General features: G+C 40.5%; 1 protein-coding gene across 4 annotated transcripts in view; it reads left to right on the top strand.

Annotated features, from left to right (window-relative positions):
• The window catches only part of TBC1D8 (TBC1 domain family member 8), a 554,164-nt gene that overhangs the window by 291,758 nt on the left and 246,882 nt on the right, over positions 1-15,524 (top strand). For all 4 annotated transcript variants that reach the window (XM_053707644.1, XM_053707646.1, XM_053707643.1 and 1 more), the window contains 2 exons: positions 5,628-5,746; positions 6,995-7,223. In XM_053707644.1, coding sequence (XP_053563619.1) covers positions 5,628-5,746; positions 6,995-7,223 — 348 coding nt within the window. The remainder of the gene's footprint in view (positions 1-5,627; positions 5,747-6,994; positions 7,224-15,524) is intronic.

Genomic DNA, 15,524 nt, shown 5'->3' with positions numbered 1-15,524 from the left:
TTGCTCTTCATGTTTAAATAAAACTTTAAGGTTTAAAGATAAAATGTCTCTCCCTGAGCCTCCTGTCTCTCAGTTTAGTGTTATCATAGCTTTCCCCTCAAGCTTCACATGCAGTGCCCTGTGGTTCCTCTCAACCTCATGGGGGTGTTTTTTTTTACCTGGGGATTTCGCTGCACAGATTACTTATGCTGTTTCTGCAGTTTTATCAGCTTTTCCAAAGGTTTCTAGTAAACGAAAGAAGAAATCTAAACATATTTATGTTAGCAAGGCTGACTCCGCTAAAGCTGCGTTAGTTTGTTTCAATTATCTGATGAGGATGATTCTTCAGTGGGTTCTGAGGGGGAATTGTCAGATTCTGATACTGTAGTGACAAAGTCTGCAGATTCAGAGGAGATTAATTTCAGATTTGTTAGAACACCTTTGAGTTCTTTTGAAGGAGGTTCTTGCTACTTTGAAAGAATTCAAATCTGTTGCGGAGAATCCAAAGAGGTCTAGTAAGCTTAATAGGGTATATGATGTACCCTCATTTGTGGAATTATTTCCAGGTTCCAGACCGTATGGCAGATGATATAACTAGGGAATGGGATAAACCAGGGATTCCTTTTTTCCTGTCCCCTGTTTTTTTAAAAGATGTTTCCTGTTGCTGACTCTCTTCATGATGCACGGTGCCCAAGGTAGAGGGAGCTATCTCTACTCTGGCTAAGAGAACTACTAGCTTGAGGCTTTTCTGAAGAAGATGCACATTCATCAGGGATTACAGTGGAAACCTGTTGCTAGTATTGCTACAGTTGCAGGGGCAGCATTTTATTGGTTTGATGATTTATCTAATCTTATCCTAGAAGAGACTACTATAGAGGAGGTCCAAGGCAGGATCAAGGCTTTCAAACTAGCCAATACCTTTATTTGTGAAGGCAGCATGCAAGTTCTTAGGCTGGGTGCTAAGATTTCTGGTTTTAATGTTTTAGCTCGCAGAGCTCTCTGGTTAAAATCTTGGTCTGCAGACGTCACATCCAAGTCCAAGCTTTTATCTCTGCCTTATAAGGGTAAAACCTTGTTTGGACCAGGTCTGGCAGAAATTATTTCTGACATTACAGGTGGAAAGCGATCTTTCCTACCTCAGGATAAAAAGAATAGACCTAAGGGTCGCCAGAATTCTAATTTCCATTCCTTTTGTAACTTTAAAGGACAGAAGTCTTCTTCTTCCAAGTGGGATCAATCCAAGTCTTCTTGGAGGTCCAGTTAGTCTTGGAATAGGAGGAAGCAAGCTATAAAGGCTTCCGTTGATTCTAAATCAACATGAAGGGGCCGCCCCCGATCCTGTAGTGGATCAATTGGGGGGCAGGCTTTCTTTTTTTCAGCAGGCTTGGATACGCATTGTTCCAGATCCTTGGGTCATAGATATAGTATCCCACGGTTACAGAATATGATTCAAATGTTGTCCTCCCAGGGGCAGGTTCTACTTGTCAAGGTTATCTGCGAGTCGGATAAAGATATCTAGATTGTAAGTTCCCATGGGAATAGGGCTCTCAATTCCCCCTGTATTTTGTCTGTAAAATTTTGTCTTTTATCCTATTATTTCTCCATTGTACTGTTATCCTTGTACCCATGGGCAGCTCTGCGGAATCTGTTGGCGCTTTATAAATAAAGAATAATAATAAAGAGAGAGGCCTTCTTAAACCGCGTAAAGGACCTATCATCATTAGGAATGATTGTTCCAGTTCCTCTAGAGGAGCAGGGTCTAGGATTCTATTCAAATCTATTTGTAGTTCCCAAGGAGGGCACTTTTCGTCCCATTCTGGACTTAAAGTGTCTTAATCAATACCTCAGGCTTCCGTCCTTCAAGATGGAGACCATCTGTTCTATTCTTCCTTTGGTCCAAAAGGGTTTAGTTCATGACGACCATAGATCTGAAAGATGCGTATTTTCATGTTCCTATTCACAGGGATCATTACCAGTATCTAAGGTTTGTCTTCCTGGACAAACATTTCCAGTTTGTTGCCCTTCCTTTTGACCTTGCTACAGCTCCCATAATTTTTACAAAGGTTCTGGGGGCTCTTCGGGCAGTGGTGAGGTCCTAGGGTACTGCTGTGGCGCCTTATCTAGATGACATTCTAGTTCAAGCGCCATCTTTTCACCTAACAAGATCTCATACCGAAATGTTGTCTATTCTACGTTTCCAGGGTGGAAAGGGAATCTGGGAAAGAGTTCCCTTGTTCCAGATACAAGGGTTTGTTTATTGGGAACAGTCATTGATTCCCTGTCCATGAAGATCTTTCTGACAGACGTCAGAAAATCCAAACTTCATGTTTCTTGCCTATCTCTCCAGTCTATTCGTCCATCTGTGGCTCAATGCATGGAGGTGATTAGACTGATGGTTGCCTCTATGGACATCATTCCTTTTGCTGGGTTCCATCTGAGACCTCTGCAGCTATGCATGCTCAGTCAATAAAACGGGGACCACTCTGATCCCCTGCAGAAGATCAGTTTGGATTCCCCAACAAGAGTCTCACTCTCATGGTGGGTTTCACAGGACCATCTGTCTCGGCGCACATGCTACCTGAGGTCCCTTTCTGGGTGATTGTGACCACGGATGCCAGCCTGTTAGGGTGGGGAGAAATTTTGTTTTTCTTAAAGTCACAGGGTCTAAGAGAGGAGTCGTCTCTTCCAATATACATCTTGGAGTTGAGAGGAATTTTCTATGCTTTAATAGCTTGGCCTCAACTAGTTTTGGTCCGATTTATCAGATTTCAGTCAGACAGCATCACCTCGGTGTCCTACATCAATCACCAGGGAGGAACTCTGAGTTCCTTGGCAATGAAGGAGTTGTTTCGCATTCTCCAGTGGGCGGAGTCTCACAATTGCTTTTTCTCTGCCATCCACATACCAGGAGTGGACAACTGGGAGGAGGGATTTCTAAGCAGGCAGACTTTTCATCCCGGAGAGTGTGCTCTCCACCCAGAGGTTTTCACAGTGATGACTCTCAGGTGGGGGGTTCCGGAGTTGGATCTGATGGCGTCTCGTCAAAACGTTAAGCTTCCAAAGTACAGTTCAAGGTCAAGCGATCCTCTAGCTGTTCTGGTAGATGTTCTAGGGGTTCCTTGGCCCTTCAATCTAGCATACCTGTTTCCTCCATTTGCGTTGTTTCCACGAGTAATTGCTCGCATCAAACAGGAGAGAGCTTCTGTGATTCTAAAAGCTCCTGCATGGCCTCACAATATCTGGTTTGAGGATCTGGTGTCAATGTTATCTCTTGTGCCGTGGAGATTACCTTTCAGGAAGGACCTTCTACTTCAGGGTCCCTTTCTTCATCCAAATCTACTTTCTCTGAAGCTGACTGCTTGGAGATTGAACGTCTAGTTTTGGCTAGACATGGCTTCTCTGAGAATGTCATAGATACTATGCTTCAGGCTTGTAAACCTGTTAGCCGCAAAATTTACCATAGGGTATGGTGTAAATACCTTCATTGGTGTGATTCAAAAGGTTTTTCTTAAGGGTTCCTCAAATTTTTGCTTTTCTTCAGGAGAGCCTGGAGATGGGTTTGTCAGTCAGTACTTTGAAGGGTCAGATTTCTGCTCTGTCTATTCTTCCGCATAAACGTCTGGCAGTTCTGCCTGATGTTCAGTCTTTTGTTCATGCCTTGGTCAGAATCAGGCCTGTGTTTAAATCTGTTGCGCCTCCTTGCAGTCTTAACCTTGTTCTCAGAGTTTTGCAGCAGGATCCGTTTGAGCCGATGCATTCTGTTAGTATTAAATTACTATATTGAAAGGTTTTGTTTCTTCTTGCTTTCTTCTGCTCGCAGAGTTTCCGAACTTTCGGCTCTGCAGTGTGATTCCCCTTACTTTATTTTTCATGCTGATAAGGGTGGACAGCAGACTCCTGAGAGAATTATGACTCATTCCACGAGAGCTGTTTCATCTTCATGGGCTTTCAAAAACAAAGCTTCTGTGGAGCAAATCTGTAAGGCGGCCACTTGGTCCTCTATTCATACTTTTTCCAAATTCTACAAATTTGATACTTTTTGCCTCAGCTGAGGCTTCTTTTGGAAGAAAGGTTCTTAAAGTGGTGCTGCCTTCAGTTAGGTCCGCCTGTCTTGTTCTCCCTCCCTATTCATTCTGTGTCCTCTAGCTTGGGTATTGGTTCCCACTAGTAATTTGATTGTTTCGTGGACTCTCAATGCCATAGGAAAGAAAACAAAATTTATGCTTACCTGATAAATTGCTTTCTTTCCGGGCATGGAGAGTCCACCCTTATTCAAATTAAGACGGCAGTTTTTTTTTCTAGTCCTAAGGCACCCCTATTACCCTTGTGTTATCTTCTTTTTCCATTTCCCTTCGGCTGAATGACTGGGGGGTTATGGGTAAGGAAAGTGATACTGGGTGCTCTTTGCCTCCTCCTGCTGGCGAGGAGTGAATATTTCACTAGTAATTAAAATGTTTCATGGACTTTCCATGCCCGGAAATAAATAAATTTATCAGGTAAGCATACATTTTGTTTTTTTTCTTTTAGCTATTTCTTCAGCTAGATTAGTCATCAGGATAGCCCTGTTCTTTGCACTAGCTATTTTTTTTCTTACTACGGTGTATATACAAATACAATTAATCAGGAAATCGTTATTCCTTTGTTTTATCCAGCTCCTAAGAATTCTAAGGAGCATCTTCTCCACAACTTGGATGTTGTAAGAGCTCTCAAATATTATGTGGAAGCCACAAAAGATTTTAGAGTTTCTTTAGGATTTTCTTTGTTCATTTTTCTGTGCCTAGCAAAAGTCTGAAAACTATGGCTGTTACTATAGCAACTTTGCTTAAAGCATTTATTCTCAAGGCTTATTTGATCGCGGGACCCCCCGCCCCCCCCGAGCACATTACTGCTCATTCCATTAGAGCAGTTACTACATCTTGGGCCTTTCGTAATGAGGCTCCTTTTGAACAGTTACTTGGTCTTTACACACTTTTTTTCTCTCTCTCTAAGTTTTATCACTTTGGTGTGTGTGCTTCTTCTGAGGCTGCTTTTGGCAGAAAAGTTTTGCGGACCATAGCACCTGAAGAGTAATATCCTACCTTCAATCTTTTCCCCCCCTATTCATGGTGGTCGCATTGACTTCACAGTTTGGGTATTAATTCCCACACCTAATGACCCTGCTTTATCTTTCCTGCTTTTCTTTTTCCGGCATCTAATTGGCTATATGTATAACTGAGTATCATGGGAAGTGGGACGGATGTAAAGCTCTGGTAAGTTGGGATTTTTTTTGCCTCTCCTAGTGGTCAGGTGTGGCATATTCCCACATGTGATGACTCATCCTGAACAGTTAAGTACATTATTATTATAATTATTATTAGTACCCAGTCATCCATTATTTTACCAACGTTGCTCTGTATTTTTAAGTTTCTGGTTATTGAAGAATAATTATAAAAATAAAAGCTGTCTTGTAAAAATTCTTATAATGGTGTTCAAATTTAATTATCAATAAATGATTTAAAATCAGTCCTATAATCTTTAGTTATGCTATGTAATTATTTATTAAAATGTATTCTAATGACCATGGTTTATATTTTATTCCCAAGAAGGGTGTCAACCCTAAATGACAGGTTTCTGTCATCTTGCTTAAAACCTTTGTATTCATTTTCTAGGTGCCACACCAGAAGAGATTGATCAGCACTGGGAATGGCTAGAACAGAACTTGCTTCACACTTTATCTGTGTTTGATAACAAAGAGGATATTTGTGATTTTGTTAAAGGAAAAGTAAAGGTAGGCATTTCTCCAACAATTGAAGTAGAAAATACATCTCCATGTGCCCTCTCGTTTGGCGAGGAATCAAGAATCCTTCTTTTCCTAGCAGATGTCTGACTAGTTCTAAAATCAAATATGTTGATAGAAACAGTCCACAAATATAAACACATTTTTCTTCACCATGTAGAAGAGTATGATTTATGGAATGTAAGGAACCCCTTTTAAAATCAGTGTTAACAAGATACTGTATTAAAGGGATAGTAAACCCCATAAAATGTATTTTATGATTCAGATAGAACATACAATTTTAAACAACTTTCCAATTTACTTCTATTACCAAATTTTCATTCTCTTGTTATCCATTGCTGAAGGGACAGCATTGCACTACTGACAGGAAGCTGAAAATATCTATTTAGCCAATGGCAAGAGACAAATGTGTGCAGGCACCAATTAGCAGCAGCTCCCACTAGTGTATGATATGTGCGTATGCTAAGAAAACGAAGCACATTTGAAAATAGAAGTGAATGTAAAAGTGTCTTAAATGACATGCTCTATCTGAATCATGCAAGTTTAATTTGGACTTTCCTATCCCTTTAAGCTAAAATCCAACTTAATTCCAGTATTTTCTGAGGGTAAAGGTCAGCCACAGCAGATCATCAGTGTTGCTTCTTCATTTGAGTTCAGAGAATTGTTCAGAAACTAGAGAGTAAATTATTATGAGATATATTTTACATTTTATTTAGGGAGAACAGAGCTCCTATTTCCAACATCCTATATAATAAAAGGCCAAGTGTGTTTGTCCGAAGCTGTCATGCACAGTAAAGACTGCGCGCGAGGACAAACACACCTGGCCTTCCAACTGACCTGGTGTGTGGTGGAGTGGGCGTGACTGGCGGGTGTGACGTGGGTGGGGCCCGGGCGTGACATGGGAGGGGCCGGGGTGTGATGCGGGCGTGGTCGGGCGGGGCCAGATGCCGGGCTGACAGAGTGCTCTAAAGAGGGGGGATAGAGAGCAGAAGAGGGGGGATAAAGAGAGGCAGAGAGACAGCAAAAGAGAGGGGGGAGAGAGCGCAAAAGAGAGGGGGAGAGAGTGCAGAAGAGAGGGAGAGAGACAGAAAAAGAGAGGAGAGAGAGAGCAAACGAGAGGGGGGAAGAGAGAGAGCAAAAGATAGGGGAGAGAGAGAGCAAAAGAGAGGGGAGAAAAAGACAGCAAAAGAGAGTGGAGAAAGAAAACCAAGGCCATCAGCGTCTTTATCTTACACACAGGGCCTTATTGCGGAGGAAACCAGCAGTAAGCTGGCAGAACAAGAGGATGATCCAGAGAAGTTCAGGGATGCTTTGGTAAAGTTTGAGAGTCGGTTCAACTTTCCAGAGGCAGAGAAGCTGGTGACCTTTTATTCCTGCTGCTGTTGGAAAGGACGTGTGCCTCGTCAAGGATGGCTCTACTTAAGCATCAACCACATATGCTTCTACTCCTTTTTCCTGGGAAAGGAATGTAAGTAGCTACTGAGTCTGAATAAATTGTGTAGTTTCTATGTACAGTTTCCTTTAAACTGTACACTGGCAGGAAGACTTGATAAATACCATTACTCTATTAATAGTTGTAGTGCAATTCAACAAGTATGATTTATATTTTTTGTAACAAATATTGGGAATTTGGGGGGGGGGGGGCTGATAAAGTACAATCAGTATATCACAGTAATTCATAACTGTATTTCTCAAAATATATTTTTAACTTCATATTGTTTTGATATTTACACTGTTTGTGGTATGCATTAGCACCTGTGTGCTAATAGGTGCATAGTTCAACAAGGCTGAGGCCTAGGGAACAAATTTAAAGAGTATGCAGACATTCAGCTGTAATCACTACAGCAGTGAGCTTCATGGCTCTTACTGATCCTCCTTTGGCTGTGGGTGGGCAAAGAACAAGGCAGTAATTTTAATAGAAAATGGAGGAAAGGGGTAAGTAAGTAAAAGACAGAGGAACCTAAAAAAGTCCATAGTCACTTTTATTTTTACAACTAATGTGTTATGGATAGTTCAGTATATGTCATATTTATAAATAAAGTAATTAATAGTGCTTCACTACACCATTCACTTCTAGTTAGCAAAAAGGATAAATTGCAACAGCACTAAACTGATAGTAGGGGATGCCTTATTCAGTTCATATACCTTTGTGGCTAGAGTGCTGATGCATAAATAAACTTTGTTAAAGTCAAACAAACAAATTTCACCAGGACAGATGCATCTAAATAGCACTTCTCTCCCCCTTGTTAGTTATAGAACAATCGGTTTCTCAGGGGTAGAGGTTCGGTTTGTTTAAAATTTAACTTTTATTCTAATTATTTAACCCCTTAATGACAGAGGACGTACCAGGTACGTCATAGAAAAAACTCACCTTAACGACAATTGACATACCTGGTACGTCCTCTGTTGTTAGAAGTGCTGGAAGCGATCATGATCGCTTCCAGCTGCTTACAAGGGATTATAGTGATGCCTCAATATTGACTCTGTGGCCCTCTCTGCATCGACCATTGATGGTCATACATTCGTTGGTGGGTGGGAGCAGCTTCTTGGTGGAGAGTTTGATATATGGTCCTTATGCGTTGAATCCAGATCTGTTCTGGCATTGTCGGCGTTGTGGCGGGGGGAGGGGGGGCGTGGTGTGTGTGAGCGCTCGCGCACGCAAAATATGCACGCAAGTTAAAAAAAAAAAAAAAAAAAAAGACTGATGCAGGGGGATCTGCGTTGTTGAGTAAGGGATCTAGGAGGGGGAGTGATGTAGATTATTTAGGGGGGCCAGCTACACTACAGAAAACAAATCTTTCATATATTAACCCTACAAGCTACCTAATTAACCCCTTAACTGCTGGGCATATTACAAGTGTGGTGCGCAGCAGCATTTAACGGCCTTATTATTACCAAAAAGCAACGCCAAAGCCATATATGTCTGCTATTTCTGAACATAGGAGATCCCAGAGAAGCATTTACAACCATGTGTGTTATAATTGCACAAGCTGTTTGTAAATAATTTCAGTGAGAAACCTAAAATTGTGAAAAATGTAAGTTTTTTTTTTTTATTTGATCGTATTTGGCGGTGAAATGGTGGCATGAAATATACCAAAATGGGCCTAGATCAATAATTTGGGTTGTCTACTACACTAAAGCTAAAATTACACCTAAAAGCTCCCTACAAGCTCCTTAATTAACCCCTTCACTGCTGGGCATAATACACGTGTGGTGTGCAGCGGCATTTAGCGGCCTTCTAATTACCAAAAAGCAACGCCAAAGCCATATATGTCTGCTATTTCTGAACAAAGGGGATCTCAGAGACGTATTTACAACCATTTATGACATAATTGCACAAGTTGTTTGTAAATAAATTCAGCGAGAAACCTAAAGTTTGTGAAAAAATTTGTGAGAAAGTGAACAATTTTTTTTATTTGATCGCATTTGGCGGTGAAATGGTGGCATGAAATATACCAAAATGGGCCTAGATCAATACTTTGGGATGTCTTCTAAATAAAAATATATACATGTCAAGGGATATTCAGGGATTCCTGAAAGATATCAGTGTTCCAATGTAACTAGCGCTAATTTTGAAAACAAAGTGGTTTGGAAATAACAAAGTGCTGTATTGAAAAAGTGTGTGTTTTTCAATTTTTTCCTAATATTTTATATTTTTTTATAGTAAATTATAAGATATGATAAAAATAATGGTATCTTTAAAAAGTCCATTTAATGGCGAGAAAAACGGTATATAATATGTGTGGGTGCAGTAAATGAGTAAGAGGAAAATTACAGCTAAACACAAACACTGAAGAAATGTAAAAATAGCCATTGTCATTAAGTTTAAGAAAATTGAAAAATGGTCCTGTCATTAAGGGGTTAAAAAAACAACTAGATTCCTGACATGTCTGATTCCAAAGTATAGGCACTGGAATGATTCTCCAAGATCTAAGTTTTAAAGAAAGTTACACTGAAGTGTAATATCTTGACTTTACTCTATATGTATAGCTGAATATTAATACAGAATCTCAGAGTGAAATCGTCTGAAATCACACTGTTATCATAGCTAATATAAGCTAAATTTATATAATCCATTTGAATACGTGGATAATACTTTGCTTGTATTAGTGGAGACTGTAATATTCTTTATATTCAGTTATTTGATAGTAGATACTTTCTAATTGATATGTTGTATTAGGGAATACAATAAAATTACCAAATAGTATGTTTTGTCTTATGATATGTATGTTTGCATTGAAGGGTGTTTAGTGATATTGGTTTTTTTTTTTAAATCTTATACACAGGCTTTGACCCTCAACTTAGAGATAAATTAATAATTCTCATATGTTGTTACCAATAAAAAAGCTTTTATTGTTTGTTCTTTTATTCATCGCCATGATATGCTTAGGTGCAAACATACAGTGTCTTAATATGCAATGTTTTTTTTATTGTAACTTATTGTTTATACATTTATGTTTTCTTTTTTAGAGAGTATCCAAAGTTTTAAGCACTACTTATATATGGTGCTTGATATTTAAGGTATGGTTACATTAATTACCCAGTGATTCAAACATATATATATATATATATACAATGTAACTTGGTAAGAATATTACCACGTTGTCATAGTGCAGTCCATTCAATATATCTTTATGATTATTGCTCTATGCCAGCTGTCTTGATCTTTTAAACACTGCTGCTATTTGACATATTACTATCGCAGTTGCTGATTGAATAGTCTTCATTTTTGCTGATACGTTTTGTATTTCTGTCAGAATATATAAATATACTAGGATTGGGTATAAGGTTGATAAAGTCTTTGTTGCCGATTGCAGATTCTGTTTATTATTAATATATCTGTTTATCTTCGGCCGTAAAATCGGTAAAATCCTATGTATATCTAGCGTCCAGAAACGCTTAAAGCTTATCCAACAGATTAAATAAGTATAAATAAATAGTCCGAATGCTGTAATTACGGCCCTCTTTTTACCTTGGATCACCTTCAAATTATTTTGCCGCCTAATAACGTTTTTTATTTTAAAAAGGGGTCTTATACTTGGTATATCACTAGGCAAAGTGCAGCAAAGTTTAGGGTTAAGTATTTATATATTTATGGACTAGACTCCCAGCGTTATGTTTACCAGTGCTACATTCTTTAAAATTATTTACAAGTCACATCTAGATGCAAGTTAAAAAATAGTAAGGAGTTGAATAAATTCAATACCCTCCCTTAGTAACCAGTACTTCTTCAGGCTGATCAGCCTGAAGAAACAGTACTGATTACTGAGAAACGCATTGCTTTGTTTTTGCTGTGTCTTTTGCTTTTAATCTTCCAATACTTGGAGGTGGGAACAGCGAGGCGGATCCCCAAGGGTTACGATTATATTACCTATTGCAGAGGGACTGAGTCCTGGTTCGGACAAATAATTAAACACCTAAAACTCTTTGGCCTCTCCTGACCACTACCCCCTCATATTGGCAGTCATAAAGCGAACTTACACTCTCTCAGACTTAGTATCCGGCAGAGAGTACCTCAATAGGAGAGCAAGGGCCAGGAAGACACCACAGACAAGACTTCAGGGTACAGCCTGGAGGACACACCTACACACCGTAAGAATGAATACAAAGCAGCAACCAATTGTTTAAATTACTCTACAATTGGCAAACATAGTCTTAAGGAGTGGGTCAATACAGTGTCGATCAGGCTATTTTGCCATGGACTCAACCATTTATCAGCACGTTAAAAATTAACACTCAGAAAGTTCCAGCAGACCCCCTCTCAGCTCAGGTAATTGGGGATATGACTCAAAGGAAGGGGAAAAGGGAAGGGGAAGTAACCAGCTCAGACAAGCTGAGCCGGAAAGGGAGAGTCTTGAGGGGGTCCCTAGTAAGGTAATGCACAAATTGAACTTTAAGTAGAAACACAATGCAAACAAAACATAATATATATAGGATGATATGGTAACACTGTGTGTGGTATTGGTAACCTGTGCGAACAAACTTTATATAAAACAATAAAATTACACTAGTAAACTCCCGTGGATCCCTATCCTACTCAGGAACTAGGGATATGACCCGAAGGAAGGGGAAAGGGGAAGTGACCAACTCAGACAAACTAAGCAGGAAAGGGAGAGTAGAGAGGGGGGCCCCCAGGAGCAAATGTACAAAGTTAGCTCACAGTACTATCACAATGCAAGCAAATTCTATAAGAAATAATGTGGCAACACTAATATATAAGATATTAAGAGCCTGTAACGGCAAAATAAGAAAGAACAACAATATAACTGCTCTCTTTCTTCAGGGAACGTGGGATGCTTCCTCACTAGAGGGGGAAAAGGAGAATGGAGGTGACCCACCTAGTCACTGCAATAGACATGGTACAATATATGACAATTCACCAGTGCAATGTTAGTCTCAGTAGCTTAAAGGGACAGTATACACTCATTTTCATATAACTGCATGTAATAGACACTACTATAAAGAATAAGATGCACAGATACTGATATAAAAATCCAGTATAAAACTGTTTAAAAACTTACTTAGAAGCTGTCAGTTTGGCTCTGTTGAAAAGGTAGCTGGAAAGCCCACTGCAAGTGGCAAATAAGACACCCCCCCTCCCCCTTCTTTTACATATGAAAAGACCCATTACACAAACAGGAGCAAGCGGGAGAAGGTAGCTGACAGTATTCACATAAAACTTTGGGGCTTGGTTAGGAGTCTGAAAATCAGAGCAATGTTATTTAAAAATAAGCAAAACTATAGATTTATTTAAAAAAAAACTTTATGGGCTATATAAATAGATCATCTACAAAACATTTATGCAAAGAAAAAATGAGTGTATAATGTCCCTTTAAGACCCACAGGCTGTGCCTAATATTCACATGACAAACAATATCAATAATAGAGAAATGCAATTTAAGTTAGGTAAGTGCAGGTAGGTATGCAAAACACACAGCGCTGTCACAATACGATCTTAGTATGTAAAAGGCAGGCTAAAACAGTATTATAGTGTTACACTTTGGGTTAACCCCCCAAAGACAGGCTGGCACAGCAGCAAATAAGTGAGTTCAATTCTTGTCATAAGCTCTGAACTTTTCCTACAGTGTGTTGTGCAGCTTTCTTTGATGCAATTATTGTATCTAGCCAGGCAGGATGGGAATCAGATGAGATGTCCCCTTAGGAGAAACTTCCCCAACCCCTCCTAACACATGAATCTCAGTTCCAGATGAGATTATAGAGGTGGGGTATAGTAAATTTAGAAGGGAGCCCGGACCTGTTAGTGCTCAGAGTAAAACTGTATGCTGTGGGACACCTATAGTCTGAGCCAAATCTCTCCATGCCTAATGCAAGCTTTGTGGCCAAGGACTTATTATCTTGGCCCGTGGGTGGTGTAGAGCTCTCCAGGTTACAAAGTGACAAATAGGAGTGATCGGCCCTCTTTAGAGTTGAAAATGGGCCCAGATCCCAGGGAATGTGGAGTGCCAGCTAATTAAATTGAGGCAACATGGTGTGGAATGTCACTCATTAACTTGGGGCCCCAGTATATGCCTTGCTATGCTACCCTGGAGTTGGTGGAAGTGCTTAAACGCAGGGAGCAGGGGTATCAGGCACCTGTGTGTTATACTGTGGGTGTGCGGGGAAAGATCTTATCCAGATGGCCCACATGGTCTAGCGCTCTCAGTTTCAAGATGACCTAAGTCACCCCAGGTGTAGAAGGCCGGTCAGGGTCAGCCCTCAGAGAAGGGTTTTGTGGAGCTGATAGTGCTGTTCATGCTCTGGAAGTAGCGTTGGAGCCCCTGAATGCCCGGATCACTTATCCTGTGCTTGCAGGCCCTAGGCCCAAGATAGCGGCTGTTCGCGCCACTCTGGTACTCCACTCTGACTTCAAGTTGCGGCAGACACTGAAACCTCCTGGACTTTGTGGACCCCCTACCGATGATGACGTCTGTTTCAGGTAGCCAAACCAGTCCTCTTTGGGCCCCCTAAGGACTCAATCAGCTGCACCGCATAAGGGCCTTGAGATGGCTGTAGCCTGGCCTCCCGCCTCGTATTAAACCCTCCTGGGGCACTTTCTGGTATGGCCGTAGCTGCTCCGGAGCGGAGCCCCGACCCTCCGGATCAGCAATACTGAGCAACAGCGGGTGGCGGGAGGCAGCGATCCTTGGATAGGTACACCTCAGGGTATCACACCTCCCTCTGTATATTGGAAGCCGGCACTTAGTCCCAGGAGGGGGCACTCCACAGAGGTGCGAGTCTTAGGAAGGAGGTACGCGTAGGTTGTTCATTCTCCGGAGCGGAGCTCCTATCCTCCGGAGAGCGGCATCCCCCGCGATCACTTCCACCAGTGCCTCGCTATTAGTTGTCACAAAAGGCCGCCCCAGGATCCAGGTCTGATCCTTAGGTGATAGATCTCACAATCTGGTCCAATAACCTTCCGGCGTTCGATGGCTAAGTTGGCAATCAAATTATGAGTCGTATAAATGGGAATAAACTAAATTAAGTAGTTAGTTTAGTGCACATTGAGCAGAGCCTCCCTAGAACACGTCCATTCAGTATGGCGGTTAGATCCGCCCCCACCTCATGGGAAATTTTGTCACAAACCTTCCATAGTGGTTGCAGGGGCTTGTTTTTTGACTCATCTTATGGATCTACAATATGTTTCTTGACATGTAAAATTTTTGGAAATGTTGTAAAGGTAGTAACACACAAACACAGAAAAACACAGACACACTCATACACTGAAGCACACACTAGTACATAAGGATTCACATATAGACACTCTAGCAGACACGCAAAGAAACACACTCAGACACCCACACAGACACTCATCACTTGTTTACATTGACCTGACATTTAATGAGGTATACTACAGTTTTGTCATAAAAGGAGATTTAAAAGACAAAATATGGAGTTCTGATTATCTTTTTGTCAAGGAAGATGCCAACTAAATGATAACAGCATGCAGTAGCTGAAAGTAAGTGCCCTGAACTGCCTAAACAATAAATTTAAAGGTTAAATGGTGGATTGGTGACTTCCGGAAAGGTCTCATTAGTCTCAAAGTCTGGATTTTTTTTTTTTTTTACATAATCCGTAGTAAGGTCAAATGTCCTAAAAAAGAACAGACAATGGACACACACACACACAAACACAAACTTGCACATACACCCAAGGAAACACCCACAGAGTCAGCCTCAGAAAACACACAAAGACATACACACACAGAGAGACACTCACATAAAACACACAAAGACATACATACACAAACATCCTCACTGAGACATCCCATCTACAGAAAACACACATCCACACACACGCACAAACTCTTACAGAGACACCCACAGAAAATGCACAAAGACATACATAAACACACACACACACATATTATGCTGCCATCAACCCACCCCAAGTGCTAACTATTAACCCACTATGCGACCATCAACCCAACACAAGTGCTTACTATTAACCCTCTATTCTGCCCTAAAAAAAATCTAAGTGAAAAAAAAAAAATTAAAGTGAAGAAATCTAAGTTAAAAAAATTACAAAACCCTAAAACGAAAAACCCAAACTAAATCTAACTTTACTTTACCCCTAACATGCCCTCTTAACTAAACCACCCCTCTAAAGTAACCTCACTAAGTTACACAAAATAAAAAAACTACATTATCCAAAAAACATTATACCTAACACTAAACTGCATTCCCCATAAAATTAAAAAGCCCCTTTTGGAGGGCATTTCCATCAGCTCTTTTGTAAAAAAAAAAAAAGTTACAAAGCCCCCACTTTACAT

Source organism: Bombina bombina, chromosome 3 (assembly GCF_027579735.1).
Source record: "Bombina bombina isolate aBomBom1 chromosome 3, aBomBom1.pri, whole genome shotgun sequence".
Classification (NCBI taxonomy): domain Eukaryota; kingdom Metazoa; phylum Chordata; class Amphibia; order Anura; family Bombinatoridae; genus Bombina; species Bombina bombina.
The sequence above is the reverse complement of the archived record's forward strand: the minus strand, read 5'-3'. Positions and strand labels throughout refer to the sequence as shown.